Source organism: Eucalyptus grandis, chromosome 10, assembly GCF_016545825.1.
Source record: "Eucalyptus grandis isolate ANBG69807.140 chromosome 10, ASM1654582v1, whole genome shotgun sequence".
NCBI classification, from domain to species: domain Eukaryota; kingdom Viridiplantae; phylum Streptophyta; class Magnoliopsida; order Myrtales; family Myrtaceae; genus Eucalyptus; species Eucalyptus grandis.
Window position 1 is genome coordinate 16945710 of NC_052621.1, and position 20371 is coordinate 16966080.

The window sequence follows — 20371 nt, forward strand, 5'->3', positions numbered from 1 at the left end:
AATGTGATACCATTCCTTTTTAAATTCTCACTTTGTTTTATATAGTACATAAAACTATTTTTGGTGTCAAAATCCGATACCTGGGATTTTCTGAATAAATATTGGAAATTCACAATTTTTGGAATTAAATACCAAAAATCAAATTAACACTCAATTTGCGCAATTTAATACTCAATTGCAGAATTTAACAACACCATTGTAATTAGCACGAAATTCCGGTCACCGACTATCCCGGCCTAATTTCTAGAAAATATTTAATAATTAAATAATTACTGAAATTAATTAAATAAATCAATGTAAATTCTAAAAATACTAACCTAGGCCAAAATCACTAAATTAAAAACCAATACGGACTTGGAAAATTCCCGAACCCTTCTAGATAAATAATGCATCCTATCTAGGCCTTAGTTAATTTAATCTAACCGCCTAACATGCACAATTAACTAATTAAATTACTAATTTAATCTAACTAACCACCTAATTCCTAATTAAATTAAACTAAACACCCCTTAGACGTCATCAGCCTACTAAGAAGGATTTAGTGCATAAACTCACTGGTTTATTGCGGAAACCGATTCACCACAACGACAACGTGACGGCGGCCAAAATCCAAATTTTTGACGCTATCAACGGACACTTGGGCCGGGCTTGTTGCAGACACTGGTCTTGGGCCTCAAACTCACAAGCTTCTGATTTCGCTGGGCTTTGCTGGACTAGGCCGAAACCTGGGCTTTTGATAGACTTCAAATTGCTGGGCTTCGGCTGAGATGGGCTTGCTGCACTTGTGGGCTAGACTTTGTTGGGTTGCTGAACTAGCTTCATGGAGTGACTGAGTGAGCTGAAGATGGCCAATCAATGAACTACACGGCCAAGTGGAGCAAAGAACAAAGGAAGGTGGGCTGAAATCTACAGAAACGCTGGGCTGCTCGAGCGTGGATTGGCGTTGCTGGACTTCGCTGGAGATGGGCCGCTAGGCTCAATTGCACACGACTGAATGGACGACAATGGACTGCGTTGACTTCGCTGTCCACGTGCAAATCAGCAGAGGAGAAGCAGACGAAGATGGATGAAGGTTGGGACGCGCGGCTACTGGCAGGAGGGCGGTTGGATTCGTGGCCGAACTGGGATATTGCTCGTCAACAATTAGCAGACAGGAGCAATCTCAGTTCGTTGGTTCGACTGAGGAGAAGTAATCCGTGGACATGCGGCAGTGAGAGCAGAGAAGAAACAAAAATGATGAAGCGGTGGAGCTGCAGGTTCGTTCAACAAAATAAAAGGGAATGAAAGTAGATGCTGGCCGTGAGAGAAAAATTCAGCAGAGAGAGAGAGAGATCGTGGGCATGGGCTTGGGGAATTGGTAGAGAAGATTGCAAGAGAGAGAGACAGTGGATGGGGGCGGCAGAAATGAAGGGAAATTAAGAGCTGAAATAAAGAAATGTGAAGGAAAATGAAAATGAAAGACAAAAGCAGAGGGGGTTGACGATGAAGACACACGAAGAAGAGGAATGGATGAGGCTATGGGTGATCGGGTCCAGGGTGGGTAGGGTCTAGACTAGATCGCGTACCCGACCCTATTATAACCGGTTCTCTTGTTCTGAACCGTGTTCCCAACCCTATTTGCATTGGACCCTGTTCTCGACCCACCCTATTTTTCGGGTCTAGAAACAGGGTTGACCCTGTTTATATTGGAACCTATTTTGCATAAAAATTACTGTATCTTTATATTAACCTTAGGGAAGCAAGTCTAGATGAGTTGTCTGCTGAAACAAAAAAGGCCAAACAAAGCACATCCTTTGACCAAACTCATTGGGAACATATATAAAATTTGAACCCCCCTTGAAAAAACAACCAAGTATATAATTTGACCATCTCGTATCCCCAGATCCCACAAGGTACATCGAGTTTCTCATATTCCAGTAATATACAAGCTAGCAATTTAGCCAATTAACTAGTTGCAGGTTAATTTTTGGCTGATCAACCTTGTCCTTGATGTGCTCGATCTTCTTCTCCTTCTTCAGCCTTGCATTTAACGTGGTACAAAATCTCTGACAAAAACCTAAAATTCATATATAAAGAAAAATCAACAAGAATCCATACTCTAGAAACATGCAAAAGTTATAATTTAATAAAGTCTATTTACTTACCATAAAATCAGAGTTTTGACAAAATGAAGTTTAGTTTCCAATGATAATGTCCTTGGTAAGACAATACAAATCTATTAAAAAAAGAGAGATTAAATAAGGCATTCACTTAATAGATAGTTATGCGAATGAATTACAAAATAGAAAGAAATATATATAACTTACCCACCTCAAACTTTTCTGTATTCTCGATGCACTCTTCAACATTAATTGGCACGCAAATAGCTCTCAACCAATCTTGAGTACAAATTAAACTTTCCACCACTCTAGGAGTCAAAGAATTTCGAAAGCCATCAAGTACACGTCCTGATGTACTAAAAGCTTACTCTGAAGCAACGGTAGTCACGGGAATAGACAAAACATCTCGAGCCATCAAAGATAAGATTTTATACTTTGACCCAATACTCTTCCACCACATCAAAAGATAAATATTAAGAATATCTTCACTTTCAGTTTCAAGATACCGATCAAGCACAAATTTGTTTTCATCCAACACTCTTTTCTTCGCATGGAGAAAGCTTTTGTGACAAGCATCAATTTCACAATCATTGTCATCAATATCAACATTGGAAGTGCTACTACTATTACCTATACTTGAATCACCAAATTTTTCTTTACTAGAAGAGCCAACAAAAGATCGCTCATAAGATTTATACAAATTCTCCAAGGCAACCTTCACTTTATCATGCATCTCATCAATTTTTGCTTCATCATCATAGATTTGTTCAAAATAGAACTTTACATAACTCAACTTCTTTGTAGGATCCAATGCAACCGCAATCAATGTCATCATATTAACTTTATCCAAACTCTCATAATACCTATCAAACTTCTATTTCATTTTTAAACCCATAGCTTGAAGCTTTTCGTCTAAAGAATTCGCCACATTATTCAAATACTTGTACAACTTAGCTATCTCCTCAAAATAACCAGTTGAAGTAACATATGAACTACCCGACATTCTTTTGGTTGTATCATAAAACCGTCTCAGAAATTTAGAATGAATTATGGCATTTTCTCAATCTTCATCTTCAGGAGGATCATTGTCAATTTCCCTTAAGAAAAATAAATCTTCATTTTCCATTCTTTTAAAAGCTTTCTTGAACTTGATGGCGGTGTCTAATATCATGTAAGTGGAGTTCCATCTAGTGGCAACATCAAGATAGACCGAACCCTTGTATGCAATCATCTCACTCTCAATGCAAGCTTTGAATGTCTTAGCTCTCGCCGGAGAACTCCTCACATACCTAACTATGTATCGGATGCGTGTAATAGAATCACGCACCTCATTCAATAAGTCTCTTACTATCAAGTTAAGTATATGAGCAATGCATCTCATATGTAAAGCATCGCCATTCAAAATCAAAAATCCTTTTTTCTGAAAATTTTTCTTTCAAATAACTAACGGCCACATCATTTAACCTTGCATTATCCACTGTTATTGTGGACACCTTACTTTCTATTCCCCAATCATAAATGCATTTCCCCACCATTTTACCAATCTCCTTACCCTTGTGACTATGCATCATCATAAAATTGATTATTCTTTTTTGCAACTGCCAATTTTCATCAATATAATGTGCAGTAAGACACAAATAGTTCAAGTTTTGAATGGAACTCCACATATTCGTTGTGAGTGCAATCCTAGATTTTAACTTACTAAAGTAAGCTTTCAAACAAGTCCTTTCACTTAGATATAACTTCATACAATCTCTTGCCATCGTAAATCGTAAAAGATGATGGAAAAGAGGTTACAATTCAGTAACCAAATCGCGAAAACCAACATGCTCAACCATGGAAAATGGCTACTCATCAATAATAATCATTTGAGCAAGTATATGTCTACAACGTTCTTGATCAAATTTCCATGTCGTTAAGACAAATCAATAGTAGTACCTAACCTCGCCAACCACATCTTTGTCACGTGATACAAACAACATTTGCTTTTTATCTGTACGAGGATACTTTTTGCACTTTCTCAAGTGCTTCCACATAGTAGAGGTTCCATGATCAACATTATACACATAATCCATCCCACAATGAATGCACTTCACCTTAACTGTTTTCTATGTTTTCTCATCTATAATTCTCGAAAAATGATCCCAACAATCTGATTGATTAGCTTGTTTTTTACCCGAAGCAGTGTGAGAGTTAAGTACCCCTAACCTTGTTTGTCGCGCCTATGGTTGCAGATTCCACTTCATCAGCTCCATGGAATGGTAATTCCATGAGTGGACTCATTTTATTATGTCCCTCTACTCCTACTGATATGTCTTTGTCTTGATCCATTGATTGAAAACTAAAAAAAAAAATTATATAACATTAGGATTCTACAATAACATATTAGTTTTTATAGTAAATCAAATCTCTCAACATAACTTTGGAGACAGAAAGTAATTCATGATCTAACATTGTAAATCAAAACTCTCATTAGGTGTGCATTGGAAATGTAGAATGTTGATCTTCTGGCACTATGTAATTCATGGTCTAACATAAGAAATCACTCCATTTTTACTCAAGTTCAGTGTTGTGGAAATACAAGTTTCCTATTATCTCTGTCACGAACAAGAATTACAAGCTTCACATAATACTCCCTGTGGAATAACCTATTCAACATAAACAAGCTGAAGCAAAATGGGTTCAAGACAAAACAAGACATGGCAATAATGGCAAAGAAATCAATTTTTTTCGCCTTCCTTGATATTGGATTGTGAACAGGTAACAAACCAAAACGAATCAAAAGAGCAAATAGCCGGAGAGATTCAAAACCATACTTTCATAAAATAAAAGAGGAATTCACAGTGCTCACAGACCCGAGCAACCATTCAGTTTAAACAATCACTCGTGAAATCAAGATCCTCACGGACCTACTTCATTTGGGCAATTATGTGAATTAAGATGCTAGACTTCTACCAATCCAAAGCAGGGAATAACATATGAAACCTTGGAAGATTAGCCAACCACTAAATTCAGCAAAAAAATCAACTAGAAAAGGGATCAAATTCAGCAATACATATCATATCACGGGGTAAATAGAACTAATTAGCCAGCAGCTCATGACGAAGAGTAAAAATCGCCGGTGCAGGGGATGGGGACTTGCCGAACAGCTCGGCGGGGAGGAGGACGCTGTCGACGGTGAAGATTGCGATGGGGGTGGAGTCGAGCACCGTGGTGGCCACCCGCAAGGAGTCAACCCCGGTGTCAAGCGCAACGGAGTCGCCGACGGTCTTCACAGTGAAATCGTACTTCCCGGCGCCATTTGTGGCTGTGAAAGCTAGTATGAGCACGTAGAGGGGGTGAATAGGTGCAAAAACAAATTTTGCAATGTAAAGATTATAATTTTACTTTTGAACTGACTTTGTTTAGCAATAGATTATGAAAATGAAATTGGACTCTAACAAACAAATATTGTTGCAATCAAAGTAAAGAGCTTAGGGAAGAGAATAAGAACACAGGGTTTATAGTGGTTCGGCTTGAGCCAAGCCTACGTCCACTCTTCCGCACTGACAGCCCACCGGCTGGATTTCACTAAGAATCAAAAGAGTTGTTACAGTATATCACTTTCTTGATTCCATAGTGTAGAGACTCTGCTACACTTCCTCAAGGTCTCACAGAAATATAAACGCTTTTTTGATTACAAGTTTTCGCTCAACAATTGAATTTAACAAAGAACAATGAGCTTCAGACTTTAGAATTCTTCTATCGCGCACACACTCAAATAACTGGAACGACTTCCTTATATACTCCTCCATGCCTTCATACCCGTTGGCACTTACCAAATGAGTTCTTCTAATCTACCGGTTGGACAGAATCAATTAGGAAGATTTCGAGTTATTTAAGAAATATGACGATAGCCCACCAACCATGCTCGCCCATACAATCAAGATCTAGGTTTCCATAAGTAGAACCTTCCAAGTATGCTTCATCAATCAACAGATCTAAATTACCCGAATTGAAATTAAAACGAATAACAGATTCCAAGATGATATCCCTAGCCGAGAGATCTTCTTCAGTCAATAGAATCAAATCCTTAACAAGATACTCAGTTCTGGATAAGTCTTCTTCGACGATCTAGAAACTGTCAATAAGGATAGACTCTGAATCTTGAGTCTGGCGGTTTGGCGATCTTCAAACTTTGACTAAAGAGTCTGCAAGTCTTCAGACTAGATTGATGGAAACGTTTTGTCAATTTCAAAATACACAAGGAAGTTTTCTCCAACAGTGGCAAGGGTGCTGATCAGGGCGCTGCTCGTCTTCAGCGACCCGATCAGGGTGTAGTCCGCCACCGCATGGTACAACAAGAGCGACACGAGCTCACGTCGGGCGCGAACACCATCAAGCCCTTGTCCAGCATCGACTAGTACGTCTTGATGACACCACTCAAGACGAGGAGGCCCGTGAACGTCTTGCACTCGGCCTTCTTGAGCAGTGCCATCACGTTCGTGGCCGAGGCCGATGGCGCTGGGGCGGCGAGGATGGCTGGGACCAAGATGGGGGCACTGATATGGAGGACAGAGATGTTGGAGGGGATCTACTTCACCGGCTTGGTGTACAACAAGTTAAGCTTGGACCCAGGGGCGACGGTGCCAAAGCCCACCTTGCCGCCCTAGAGGTTGGTGATGTTGACGAAGCCGGTGTTGCGGGGGGCATTCCCGACTACGAGTGTCGCAGGAGGAAGGCAATGGTGGGTGAGCGAAAACAGCATCAATAGTGCAGCGATCGAATGGATTGGCGGATGTGAGAGCTTGAGAGTAAAGATAGAAAGTTAGAAACAAATTAGGGTTTTGCCTTAAAAACCGGTTCTCAAACCGATTCCCAAACCGGTCCGGTCAATCCGGTTCCTGGGTGGGTATTCCCTCGGAACCGGTTCCCGAATCGGTTCAAACAAGGTCTGAACTTTGGCAACCGGTTCCCAGACAGGTTTCAACTAGAACTAGTTCTCGACCCTATTTTCCAGGTGGGCCGATCTGGGAACCGGGTTTACCCGGTCCGGTTGCACACCCCTAGATGAGGCCAATTGGTCAAGGAAATGATTAAAATGTTCTAAAAGTCCAAGCTTCATCCACTTAATTAAATGCATTGTCCCCTTAATTCTTTCTTAAGTTGGATTTTCCATTAAATCAAATTTTGATGCAAAAATTTGCAGCCCTTTGTTCAAAACCGAATTTCACTCAAGTAAATTTAATTTCCTTATTCAATTTCCCAAATTGAGGTCCGATTTCGATGAAGAAAAATCCCGAACAATTTTCTATAAATCCCTGATACTCACAGGCTCAGTTTAGAAGTCCCAATTTCCATCGATTTAGCCCATCTGAGTTTCCGCTAATTTTCCGCAACGTCCAAATCGATTCTCCATAAAAATTCAGGAATCTCTGAAAAATTTTCGTAAGATAAGTCAGCGTTCCTAAAATAGCTCGTGACACCATAGAACTTTCAATTTCTAATATCGAGTTTAAATTCTTGGTTAATTTCACTTCGATGCGATTTTAGCACGACCTAAGGCTCACTTTTAGGAATTTTTAGTGTAATTGACCCGTGATCGATTTATCTCGAGTCACATTGTACATCTCTGACACATTGGCGACTCTTAGTTGTCGTGAAAATCTCGAGGTTTCAATTACGGGTACCGGATACGAAAACGACAAAAAATCAATTTAGTGTCGATCGATGAGAATTTTGCAATCAGATGGAATCACCCACACTTTGATCACATATCTTAGCCGAATCGGTCTATCTTTGTTCTCTAATCAATCTCTGACGGTGCCGTAATGACCCTTGCAGACCAACACGGTCGAGCAGTCGATTCCTGGTCGAATTGTCAAGTCCAATTGCATTTAGATTCCTTAATTATTTTCCGAGATAGTCTAGTTATCTCATGAATGATCAACTCAGATAATAACACTATTGGCGTGTGACGTCCCAGAGCGTCACGTACTAAGCGCAAGAGGAATTATAATTATCATTAACATCTTACCTAACTTATAAACTCCTTTAGATAACCTATAGTGTTTACCATTGAAGGTTAGCATGTATAACATAGATTATTTAAAATCTCAAGTTTATATTATGAGGTTATCCTGCAATTCACTCTACCTTCAATTCAAGTATTGGCCAAATCATTCATGCACATAAACAAGAACACGAGAAACTTCATTACTTCTTTTCATCATTGAGGCTTACAAAATTTATCAACCTAGACTCTTTCCACGTTCATCGCCTATATATACAACATATACATTACAAAAGTAAGGCGTAACACAAGCCAGGGATAAAGGGGTGAGGGTATCTACTTCATGAGTTCCCATACCAGCCCGCATCTAACAAAAAACAAAAGTTAGTCAGCCTCTACACGATTCAAGGCGTCTAGGCGCCGTCCATCCCCGCTCCAGGTCCTCCTGCTCCAAAAGGTAAAGGTCCGGACATCTCCCCTTCATGGTTGATAAACCATGCAACGAACGTCATCGGTATCAACTCAGCCCTACCGTCATCCATCCATAAAGTCGCCTCATACTTGGAGAAAACCATGTCAATGTTGGGATCATACACGTCATGAAGAGAAACATCAAGACGCACTACCACCTTATATCGAGCTACTGGCGGTACATCCATGATATCAATCTGAAAATGTAAGGTATGAGCAAACAACCTTGCCCAGTAAAGAATGATAAAAATCTAACTTAAACAATCCACAGTCATCAATTTTGCAAGAGAATCATCAAACAATTTAGGATGCTAAGAAATATATCAAAAGCATAAACAATTGGATATTAACACGCTATGTACATAATCACCTTATGAGCATCCATTTCTATGCTTACCTTTCTCAACTCAATCTCATATCAAGATGCAATGCAACAATAATAAATGGACTCACTCACCAAATAGAATTATATTTAGTGTGCACATGATCCACCCTCAATCAATCACTAACCGGAATTCAACCGGCCCGATCGAGTCACCTCCGGAAGTTACCTTATCCGGACTTCCACAATATTTCTATCATGGGCATCTCACTCCGAGACATCCCGGCATCACTCAACCGAGGTCCTCCCAAGACTACTCAGCAAGGGGCATCTCACTCCGAGGCATCTCAGTATCACACAACCGAGGCATCCTTGATCACACACAAGGGCATCTCACTCTGAGGCATCTCAGTATCTCTCTACCGAGGCATCCAAGACCACGGAGCAAGGGCATCCCAAACTTCCAAGGGCATCACCGGTATCTCGGTACCGATGGGTTCATTCATCTTAAGCACACGTTTCACACCACCACACCTTTGATTAATGCATTTATCGTATGCAAAAGAAAAAGACTCTAAAGTATCTATCTAACTCTCATGAACCTAGCACACATGCGTGTCCAAATTATAAGATAAAACCCATTACGTAATGTCCCATTCCATGTGTTGACACCTAAATTTTGGCAATTTAGTTTATTTATTTATTGCATAGGAAATTAAGGGTTAATTTTATTAATTGCATAACATATAGATTTAGGTTGTATTTATTTTGTTATTTGAGTTTTGCATTTTAATGGACCGGTGGCGGATGAGTTCGAATCAGATGGATCAGGCCCACGAAGCGAGCAGGTTGGCCCAAGCCCACGTTTTTTAATAATTAAAAATTATCTCGTAGGAATATAATATTTTAAAAAATTTTCGAGATATGAATCTTTTTTAGATAGGGCAGATGGTTAAAAAAATATTGCGATTTGGCCTTGAAAGATTTGGATTTAGGAAAAAATCTCATTTTAATCTTGAATCCTTATCAGTATGGGATGAATTTTATGAAAAAATATTGCGATATTGTAATTTATCTTTGCGAGATTTGGATTTCGAGAAAATATTTATCATAATCTTAAATTTCTATCAATAGTGATCGGTTGGTGAAAATATATCGCGGATGTAGATTTGAAGGGGAAATCAAAGGCTTATCTCTTACCCCCTATAAAAGCAACCGTGTACGAGGGAGTTTGAAGGGGGCTTCTCTGGAGAAAAAAATTCAGAAAAGAAAAAAAGTAAAAGAGAGAAGGGAGTTTGAAGGGGGAAGCGGCCGAAACAGTAAAGGTTGATTTGACCTTTACTGTTCATCATCTTCCCCAAAGCACCTCCGCCCCACTCACCGCTCCTGCAACTCTGCACCGAAGCACCTCCGCGCCACAGCGACACCAGCCGCTTCTGCAACCCGAGCGCCCCAGCTCTGCCTCTGCCGTCGCGACACGAAGCCCGCCGGACGCCGAACCTCTTCACCTGCCGCGCCGCAGCCTCTGCAACTTCCATCCGTGAAGACCCCCGCACCCACCGCGCCGCGCATCCCGATCGGCGGCCGACGTTGCCCGCCGGACGCTGCAGTCTTGCCACATCGACGCTGGCTGGGAAGTCGAGGCCAGCCCGGCCACCTCGCTCGAAGCCCGCGTTGTCCGCCCGAGCTCTCCCGTTCGTGCCGTGCTAACCCACGATTTCGGTGACCCGTTGCCGCCCAACGCCTTTCCGCGCCTGAATCGCGACGCCTGCTGCTTGGAGCCAAAGACCCGCGATCCACCTGCTGTTCGGAGACGAAAACCCGAGCCAGATCTGCCCACCGCCTGCACCGCGTCGGCTCCGAGCCTCCCCCGAAGCTGCTGCCGATCCGAGCTTGACTGCCCCGAACCCGCCGGAGCTCCTCATCGCAGCCACCAGAGGCCTCCCGCCGTCCCTGCAGCGCCCCGCCGGCTGAAGCCCGTGATCCGAGCGCCCCGACGCAGCCCCCGCGACGCAGGCCCGTGCCGCCCCGATGCCGCCTCCGCTTCGCCTCCAGCCCGAGCGGACCCGCGACGCTCCGCCGCCTCGCATTGCCGACACGCCGCTCGGAGCTTCGCGGAACCCTAGCCGGTGATTCCCCCTCGCCGGACCGGCCACCAGCTTTATTTTTTTTTTCTTTTTAGAAAAGAAAAAGAAAAGGAAAAAGAGAAAAGCAAAAGAAAATTTAGGTATTTTCTTTATCTTATTTTTGTTTTATTATTTTTGCTATTTTATCTCTTTAGTGAAATTGTTCCCTTTAAATATGTGATTGAGATCCCAATATGAAAGTCCCTCGGGTTAGGGATTGTGATTCGATTTTCACGCCCGAAATCCGACTTGCAATCCCTTATAAAAATCGACAATCCAATCTCAAGCCCGAGATTTGATTCGCGATTTAAAATTAAAATTGGTCTACCCGATCTCATGCGCGAGATATGGTTCGCCAATTTTTGGATATCAATCTTATCTTTTATTTGATTTGCTATCGTTAAGTTGGTTGAGTCAAATCTTATTTTCGTAAAAATAAAAAATCAAAAAAATCTTAATTAGGATTAGGTTTGTTGTCATCTTGCATATTTAGGATTGCAATCTTATTATGAATTTTTAAATAAAAAAATCCAAAAAAGAAAGTGCATTCATTTAGGTTGTTAGTTTTTTATTTGAATTGCATGTTAATTATGTGTTAGCTTTAATTTCGAAATTAATTAAAAAAAAACCATAAAAAAATCATTGTGCATATTAGATTAGAATTGCATGCTTCATTTTAAATTTAGATCATATTTTTAAAGATAAATGGCATTTTAGATTTAGATAATGTCTTAGTTTAAATTAGGATTTAATATGACTTAATCCTAGTTTAAATTAGATAGAATCTTAATCTAGCTATAGATCATTTGAAATTTAATAAAATTTGTCTTAGGATAAATTAGAGCATTCTTTGCACGTCATTGCATGCTAAGACTGCATATTATAGGTTTAGATAATTTCTCCTAAATAGGTTGCATGCTTATTAGGAAAATAAAAATCATGTGCACGTCATATAGAATTAGTTTCATACAATGCACGTCATTTAGTGATTTTTGTTAGGTGCATTTAATTAGAAATTGGCCGTCATTAGAATTAGGTCATTAGATTAATTTAGATTGCATATTTAAATGTTGCATTTCTTAAATTTCGAATCTCATAGAAAATACAAAAACATGTTATTTAGAATAAATCATCTCATGCTTAGGATAGATTACATGCTTAGTTATGTCATATTGCTTAGGTCATATAGCTAAGTCATGTTGCCATGTCATATCATTTCATGTTAAATTAGTGGCATGCATCGCATATTGCATGATTTTCATTAATTAAGTGAAAACAAGACAAAAAATTGCGTGTTAAATCATATTTAGGACTGCTGATGTGAATTCTAAATTAACATTGCAGATGCTTTCGTTGCTTTGAGGTAAGTTCTGCATCATTTATTCATTTGCTTTCTTGAGTGTTAAATTGGTGGTATGCGCACATGTATGATCACCTCACATGTTAGGAAGTTTATTTAAAATTAATTCAATTGCCAAACATTTTTGAAAATAAAAAGAATGGTACCGAAAGGGCATTAGAGAAATCTAATGTAATCAAGTCCCCGTACCCTTAGTCTCTCGGTTCGTAGGAGTAAGGTAATTCTCCCATTATTTTACTTAGGTGTCTAATCGACCTACCATAAACTGATTAGTGGCGACTCCTAAATAAAATCAATTTGCATGTTAAGAATTCGAACCTAAGTCGCGAATTGGTATGGGCTTGGGAGAGCCGAGTTAAGTCTAGGCTTAACAATCCATTAGCCAAAACTCTAGGTGGTTCACACCCCCCGAAAAAATTGGTCGCGACACCATGGCGAACAGATATTTATCCCATAATCAAGCATTATGCACCGCACTCATTGCACACACATGATTCTATATGCACTTATATCTCAAATGATATATGAGACTTACTCTTATATGACTAACTTCTATTATGAGGTTTATTAGACTCTACATGCCTCACAAAAGCCTAATATAAAAGACACAACATCTAATACATGTTCTCGGGTCCTAACAGTTTACTAACTAAATGTACAGTTTTGGTTTTGGACACAGAAGGTATATCAATTCTTGTCGAAATATTACCAAATTTTAGTATGTTATATTTAAGACATAGACTAACAATTCCCATGAAGAAACTTAAGTCTAATTCTCACTGACGTCCAGATTTCGTATCTACAAAGAAAATTGTTTCACTAGCCAAATCTTATCGATTTAATCTCAAATTTTGACACGTTATTCCTTAAGATGTGTCCTACAATTTTCATTAAGGATTCTAAATCCAAATATAACTAGGTAAATACAGAAAATTCCTACAATCAATAAAGGTCAAACCGTTTCTCACAAGAACAGTTTACTGGTTTTACTAAGTTCACTTCCATCTCTACGTTTTTATATATTCATATGGTTATAGCTACGTGTATAACTTGATCTTATAGATGTTCTATCATGTAGAATGGTTTCTTTCTTATTTCTGTTAACATACATAAAGAAAATAACACAGAACAGAAGACTCCATAACCATTTTTCACCTAGAACAGAATAGGTATACACAATTTCCTTTACTTCTAACCCAACTAAACCACTTATCTTTTCACAAACTTCTTCTACAATACTTCAATGCCTAATCTTAGTAACTTAAGACACCTTCGGCATGTCTTTCTCTAACAATTAATCAATCCACAACTCGGCTTGAAGTGTTGTTGCATCCGTGAGTTCACTCATCACAGTAAACACCATATCCATCCACTCGGCATCCATTTCATCACTTCACTCAACAAAACAGCATACTCACACTTGGATTTCGAACATACAATCCTCAAAAACAACATGCAATGGCTTCTAACTCTAATCTAGCACTTACTCAGCTTAGATTAACCACAAAACAGCAACTACAAATTAAATCCTTCACTGTTTGGATTGACCCGCAAGCTTTCTTGACAAAGCAATGGATAACTTTCAATTTAGAGTTATATCTTTCCTTACCTTGTTCAGCTAGTAGACAACACAAAGATGCTTCAAGATCAGCACCAAAATCTCGCATGCAAGAAGAAGAAATCGTTGGTTTGCTACTGGTTTGCTTCTGGTTCTACCGCTCAGCCGAGAGAAAAGAAAGAAGAAGATGAAGATGGGTTGCTCAGTTTTATATGGAGAGAGAGAGAGGGTACGAAACTTAAGGGGGGAAATAGGCTACAAAGCTAATCCCTAGGCTAGACTAATGATGAAATTTGCTAATGATTGTTTTCCCTTGAATTGATGGTTTCGGTTTCTAGAGGAAAGAAAACCATGGGTGTTGCATGCAAGAAGAAAACGAGAGAGAGGATGATGTGGCCTCCAAGCTTGTTCTCTCAATTTTAATTTGTCACTCAAAATTAATTAGTCTTTAATCCGAGTCATTAGTCAGTTCATTGATTTCTAATATTTTTCAATTAATTCCCTTTTGTTTCGAATTGATTTAAATCCTTTTATGATTGTACAAAATCATGACATAACATATCGACTAGTCAATGTTAGTCTACAAAGAATTCATCACAAAAATGCTAAAGTTAGAAATTGATATTAGCATTATACACATTAATCAAGTTATCATAACTATAATCTATAAAATAAAATCATTCGGGCCTAAATATTCATCTCCGGCCCAATAGGCTTAATCTATAACAATCCCGGCCCACTAAACTAAATCTACAAATCTAATAATTCCGAACCTTGGCCCGCTTCAAGCCAAGTCCAAGCCCATAATCTCTCATTAGATTTCTCAAGTCCAATTCTTGTGGCTCACTTACTTCTCAAGCCCACACATTTCTCACGATCCATCGGGTTCACTTTCTGGCCCAATCTAATTAATCTAAGTTCCTAATGATCTAATTACACTAATGAAGGTCAATGAAATTCGGGATGTCACATGGCGCATCGATGAAATGCCTAATTTATTTAATCGAAAATAAATTCTGAAAATTCAGACTATTACAGATATATTGTGAAGTATTAGTTGTAGAGCTTCAAAACACGTGGCTATCACTGTCGATGATAACCTAAATAGATGAAACTGCACTAAGGACCGATAAGAAATAGTGAATATTTTGATTACATGTTGGCACTATTTCTTACTACAATACTAGGCCCATGATCCATGAAAATATAATGCTTATAATATGTGATTATGAAAGGTCTTATGTATGGAATTTTCATAACACATTGATCTCCATAATCGTATACTGAGGTTATATAGAATTGGATTGGTTTTGAGATGCCGTTATTGGAATTTTTTTTTAAATGTGACCACATAAAACAAAATTTTCAGTTATTAACCCCCACAGTGTCGTTTTCAATATATAAAATATTTTTCAAAATAAAATAAGTTAATTAATGTAGCCCAAGTGAGAGAATGTTGGAAATTTTCTATAATATGGATTTACATTAATTAATTAATTTTTATTTTAAATAATTGGGTTAATGGATATTATAATATTTGTTAAACCCTACAGTAATTTTATTGAAGTGGGTATTGGCATCTATTAGTAACGGGCCTAGTTGAGCAGTAAAGTGTAGGCAATTATGTTTAACTGAAGCCCATAATGATAATAGCCCGGTTGATTAGGGTTTACTGGGTCCCCTCTCTAGCCTATAAAATAGTAAGCTATAGCCATCAAGTTGCTTTAATCCCATTGAAAACTGCTACATCGAAATAGATCATAGAGAGGAAGATCTGGCATTCCGATAGATCTCTGATTATCAGATTGATCTATTTTTCCAACAGTACGTTTTTATTTTGCTATGCTTATTCATCTATGGATCCGATTCTTCTCGATTGATTAGTTCTTTGTGTGCATAATTTTCTACGCGAGTCTCTCTCGACTAAATCTTTATTTGAAGAGGATTGCACTTCGATTTTTTTTACCCCGCGTGTAAGACGATGGAATCTATGTACTTTTCGCATGGACCAACGGAAGGAACGAAAGGCGGTGCCATTTTCTATGTATTTTAAACCGTGTTCATGGTCATAGCCCCGCTAAGTCAATGGCACAGCTCAGCGTCCGAGAAATTCCAGCCATGTCCACAGCTTCGAACTCCTATAAGAAACGAAAATTGTTAAAGCAGGAACCGAATCCTCTCTCATCTCTCACGTTCACATGGTCGAAAAGACCCGCCGTGTCTTCTTGTGGTTATATTGGGATTTCTAGGGTGGATCTTCTTGACGCTCTAACAAATATTTTGAGAGCGCCTATGAAAATTCTTGATTGAGAGCTGGATTGAATATATTGTACCGATAGGTCTTGTGAGCTTCTCGATAGGGTTCACGTGAAATTCACGTTATTAACAATTGTGATAAATCCGAGTAAGTAGACGAGCGTCAGCAAGTGTTTCTTGACCTCTTGGGGCTGTTGGACTAGCTTTTTCCTACGGGTTCAGTCAACGCTGCGTGCACATGTGCACCTCCTCTCTCTCTCTCTAACAAATAATAAAATGATTCCCAAATGATTTTCTTGGAAACCACACTATCAGTCCACGACCCATCTTCAATAACTCTAGTGCTTGTAGCTGTGAATAGTCTATGTCGCACCCCCTACTCTTGCCCACATTTGTCAACAAAGTCAAAATGCAGAGGTGTGTTGGGAGACGAATTGACTCCGCAGTGCGTATTTGCATGCAACTTTTTAAATCCACCGGCTGTTCTCTGATCGCAATAGTCGAGACGATCCGCCTTACTTTTCTTTCCTTCACTGTTGAGTTGAGCCGTGTGCCTTGTAAAAAGTGTTGAAAAGAAACCTTTCTTTTTCGGCCAATCTAATTCTTGGGCTTGCAGGTCTCCCAAGAGGCTCCGCAGTTGGCCTACTCTCTCTCTCTCTCCCCTTCCCCCACCAAAAGGTAAGAAAGGATGAAAACCACATAGGGTGACAACTTGGCTTATTGTCATTATGATAATAGAAGAGCTAATTGTAATCAATTTTAAAAGATGCTTTTGCACGATCTGGTTGATTTACTTATTGTAATTGCCACCCAAGCAGGCCTATATATACACGTACTTACTTACCGACAGAATCCCAAGCTTTCATAACCTTTGCGACTTTTCTGAAGAACAGAGGAGCAAGTGAGGGCTTGAGCTGAGCTTCTTGAGAGCATCAATGGCCGTTCACGTTCTGCTGCTTCTTGTGGCCTTCACGCTGCTCAGTGCATGCACTGCTTTATTGAAGTGGAATGAGGTGAAGTACCGGAGGAAGAAGGGGTTGCCTCCGGGCACGATGGGTTGGCCCTTGTTTGGCGAGACCACAGAGTTCCTGAAACAGGGCCCAAACTTCATGAAAACCAGAGAGCAAGGTCACCTCACCCACTTTCTCCGCATTGCTGCATTTCATTTTTGTAGAAAGAGGATTTATTCTTGTGATTTCCCTGACTACATTTTTGTATGTGGAATGTGCTTCATCCTTTCCTGTTTTTTTTTTCTTGAGGGTGTGGCTCTTGTCACTTCAATAGCTGCAGACTTCGCAATTTTCTATGAATGTTTCCTCCTTTTTTTCCCTTTTTTGGGGTTCGGTATGGCCTAGCCACTGGTCCACCTCTCCGGGCTAAGTCTAAAGGCAAACTATACAAACTCGGCCTCTGTTGCCTTCGCAGGACTCGAACCTGGGTATAGCTACCAAACGGCCCTCCTGAGTTCTCTGTAAAATGTAACTGTGAAGAAGAGAAGATTTTCTGATGTCTGAAACAGTTCATTTTTCTTCTTTTTCAGTGACCCTACTAAAAATTTGGTCCGAGGTGCTTGATCTTTTTATACTGTTGTTGACAGGTATGGGAGTTTGTACAAGTCCCACATTCTCGGGTGCCCGACAGTTGTGTCCATGGACCCAGAGCTCAACAGGTTCATCCTCATGAACGAAGCGAAAGGCCTGGTGCCCGGTTACCCGCAGTCCATGCTCGACATATTGGGCAAGAGCAACATCGCCGCCGTCCACGGGTCCGCCCACCGGCACATGAGAGGGGCATTGCTCGCCCTGGTCAGCCCCGCCATGATCAGGGACCATCTCTTGCCCAAGATAGATGAGTTCATGAGATCCCACCTCAGCAACTGGGCTGATCATCACACCATCGACATTCAGGAGAAGACCAAACAGGTATAGAGCATCATATACGATACTGTTGATTCATCTAGTTTTTTACGCTTATAGTGTACAGTCAGTGATCTTGTTCCATCTTCTTTTCTTCAATTCAGATGGCATTTCTATCATCTCTAAAGCAAATTGCTGGTATCGAATCGGGCGCAAAAGTTAAGGCATTCACGGATGAATTTTTCAAGTTGGTCCTAGGAACTCTGTCCCTGCCCATTGATTTTCCCGGCACAAATTATCGCCGCGGGTTTCAGGCAAGCCCCTATTTAGGTCCATTTTGATAGAAAGGAAGAGTTCAAACAGAATTTTCCCGATGTCAATCGACTTGAACTTTCGTTTTTTTTTTCCTGTATTTTTTAGGCAAGGAAGAATATTGTCAGCTTGTTGAGGCAACTAATGGAGGAGAGAAGGGCTTCATGAGAAACCCACCAAGACATGCTTGGCTTTCTGATGAGAGAAGATGAAAATAGATATAAGTTGACGGATGAAGAGATAATAGACCAGACAATTGCCGTTTTGTACTCTGGGTATGAAACTGTCTCAACAACAACCATGATGACCATCAAGTACCTGCATGATCACCCGAGGGTGCTTCAAGAACTGAGGGTCAGTCTTCCTTTTCGGTGCTTGCTTCCGAATACGCTTGTTCATTTCTTTTCAGTTGCTTGAAAATCTGACTCGGCTTCAAAATCCGGCAGAGAGAACATTTGGCGATCAGAGGTCCAAAGAGCCTGAAGATCCAATTGACTGGAACGATGTCAAATCAATGCCGTTCACACGTGCAGTAAGACGCAATGCAACATAATCTCGTCTAGGAAACAATCATTATGTGATACAAATGAAAACAGGAGTCTTGACTAACTGTGCATGCTCTGCTTTTTTCTTATGCAGGTGATCCTTGAAACGTCCAGATTGGCCACTGTTGTAAATGGGGTGTTGAGGAAAACAACTCGGGATGTGGAACTCAGTGGTAAAATTTCATCTAATTCCCAGAGTGCCCAAAATTTTTATGTAAGATAGTTTCAGCATGAACATTTCTTTAAAAGATCAACTTCATATGAACCTGTGATGATGCGACCGTTTAATATATGTTTTGAGATTCATTTGACTAAACAAAGAACTTGGGAACTATTTAAAAAACAACAGGTGCACAGCTGCTGAGGATGCGCTTTGAGTGTTATAACAACAACAGAAGCAAATGATGATTGGAAGTTGTTGCTGTCTCTCTCTATGCAGGTTTTACAATTCCAAAGGGATGGAGAATATATGTTTACACGAGGGAGATAAACTACGACCCTCATTTGTATGAAGAGCCCCTCGCTTTCAATCCATGGAGATGGATGGTTCGTGTTGATCGGATCAGAACCCCTGGTTCAACATCTCTTGCTTTTATTCGCATGAAGATTGTTGACCCTGATATTTTCAATTCTTTACACAGGACCGAAGCATGGAATCTCAAAACTACTTCTTACTATTTGGCGGAGGCACAAGGCACTGTCCCGGAAAGGAACTTGGGATTGCCGAGATTTCTACATTTCTTCACTACTTTGTAACTAGATACAGGTAAACGATACACCGCCAATGCATTTAGTAGCAACGCTAGAGATGATTGACTTGGCTGACATGTGAATGAATGAAACTTAATTCATTTCCTGTGCAGATGGGAAGAAGTTGGAGGAGAGAAACTGATGAAATTCCTGAGAGTTCAAGCACCAAATGGATTGCACATTAGAGTCAGATCTTACTCAGCTTTTTCCTAAGAGGGTCGATATGTAAAACGGAACACATTCGTGAATAACTGGATCTCTAGTTAGCATATACCGGATATGAATTGACCGGTGATCAACCGACCATTGCCCGCTTATTGTGTGACCTTGATTTGCACTTTAATGATAGTTTCGTATAAGTTAGGAACACGTGCAATTGTGCACGCGAGATTCACGTGAGATGGGTGATGCTATGAGCGAATCAGGAATCTGGAAATGACGCAATCGCGCATGTTAGACTTGTCCCTGTAGTTTGGCTTTGGGAGAAAAGCACATGGAGAGGTTAATTTCTTGAAGAAAGAAAGTTTGGGCTCGATTTTTTGTCCGCTGCCGCCCCTAGAAAGCCGGTAAAGAAAAACCGAATAGACTCTGAATCCACAAGCAGACCGGCTATATTCAGGCCGAGACATTCATGCAAGCACAAATCCACCAAACTTCTTTCTCTTGCATCGTTCATCTAGTTGAGCATACATCATGCCCGACAAAACCTTTCGATTTTCCAAGA

The 20371-nt window shown here is 40.0% G+C and overlaps 1 protein-coding gene across 1 annotated transcript; it reads left to right on the plus strand.

Moving 5' to 3' along the window:
• The first annotated feature begins 17077 nt into the window (after window positions 1–17077).
• LOC104422045 (cytochrome P450 85A) lies at window positions 17078–19860 on the plus strand. The gene is given in 11 exon segments (XM_010034262.3): window positions 17078–17294; window positions 17297–17312; window positions 17782–18106; window positions 18205–18354; window positions 18461–18706; window positions 18799–18817; window positions 18820–18884; window positions 18992–19070; window positions 19337–19443; window positions 19539–19663; window positions 19761–19860. Coding segments are annotated over 11 exon segments (1407 nt in total). The 5' UTR covers window positions 17078–17119.
• Window positions 19861–20371: the final 511 nt, after the last annotated feature.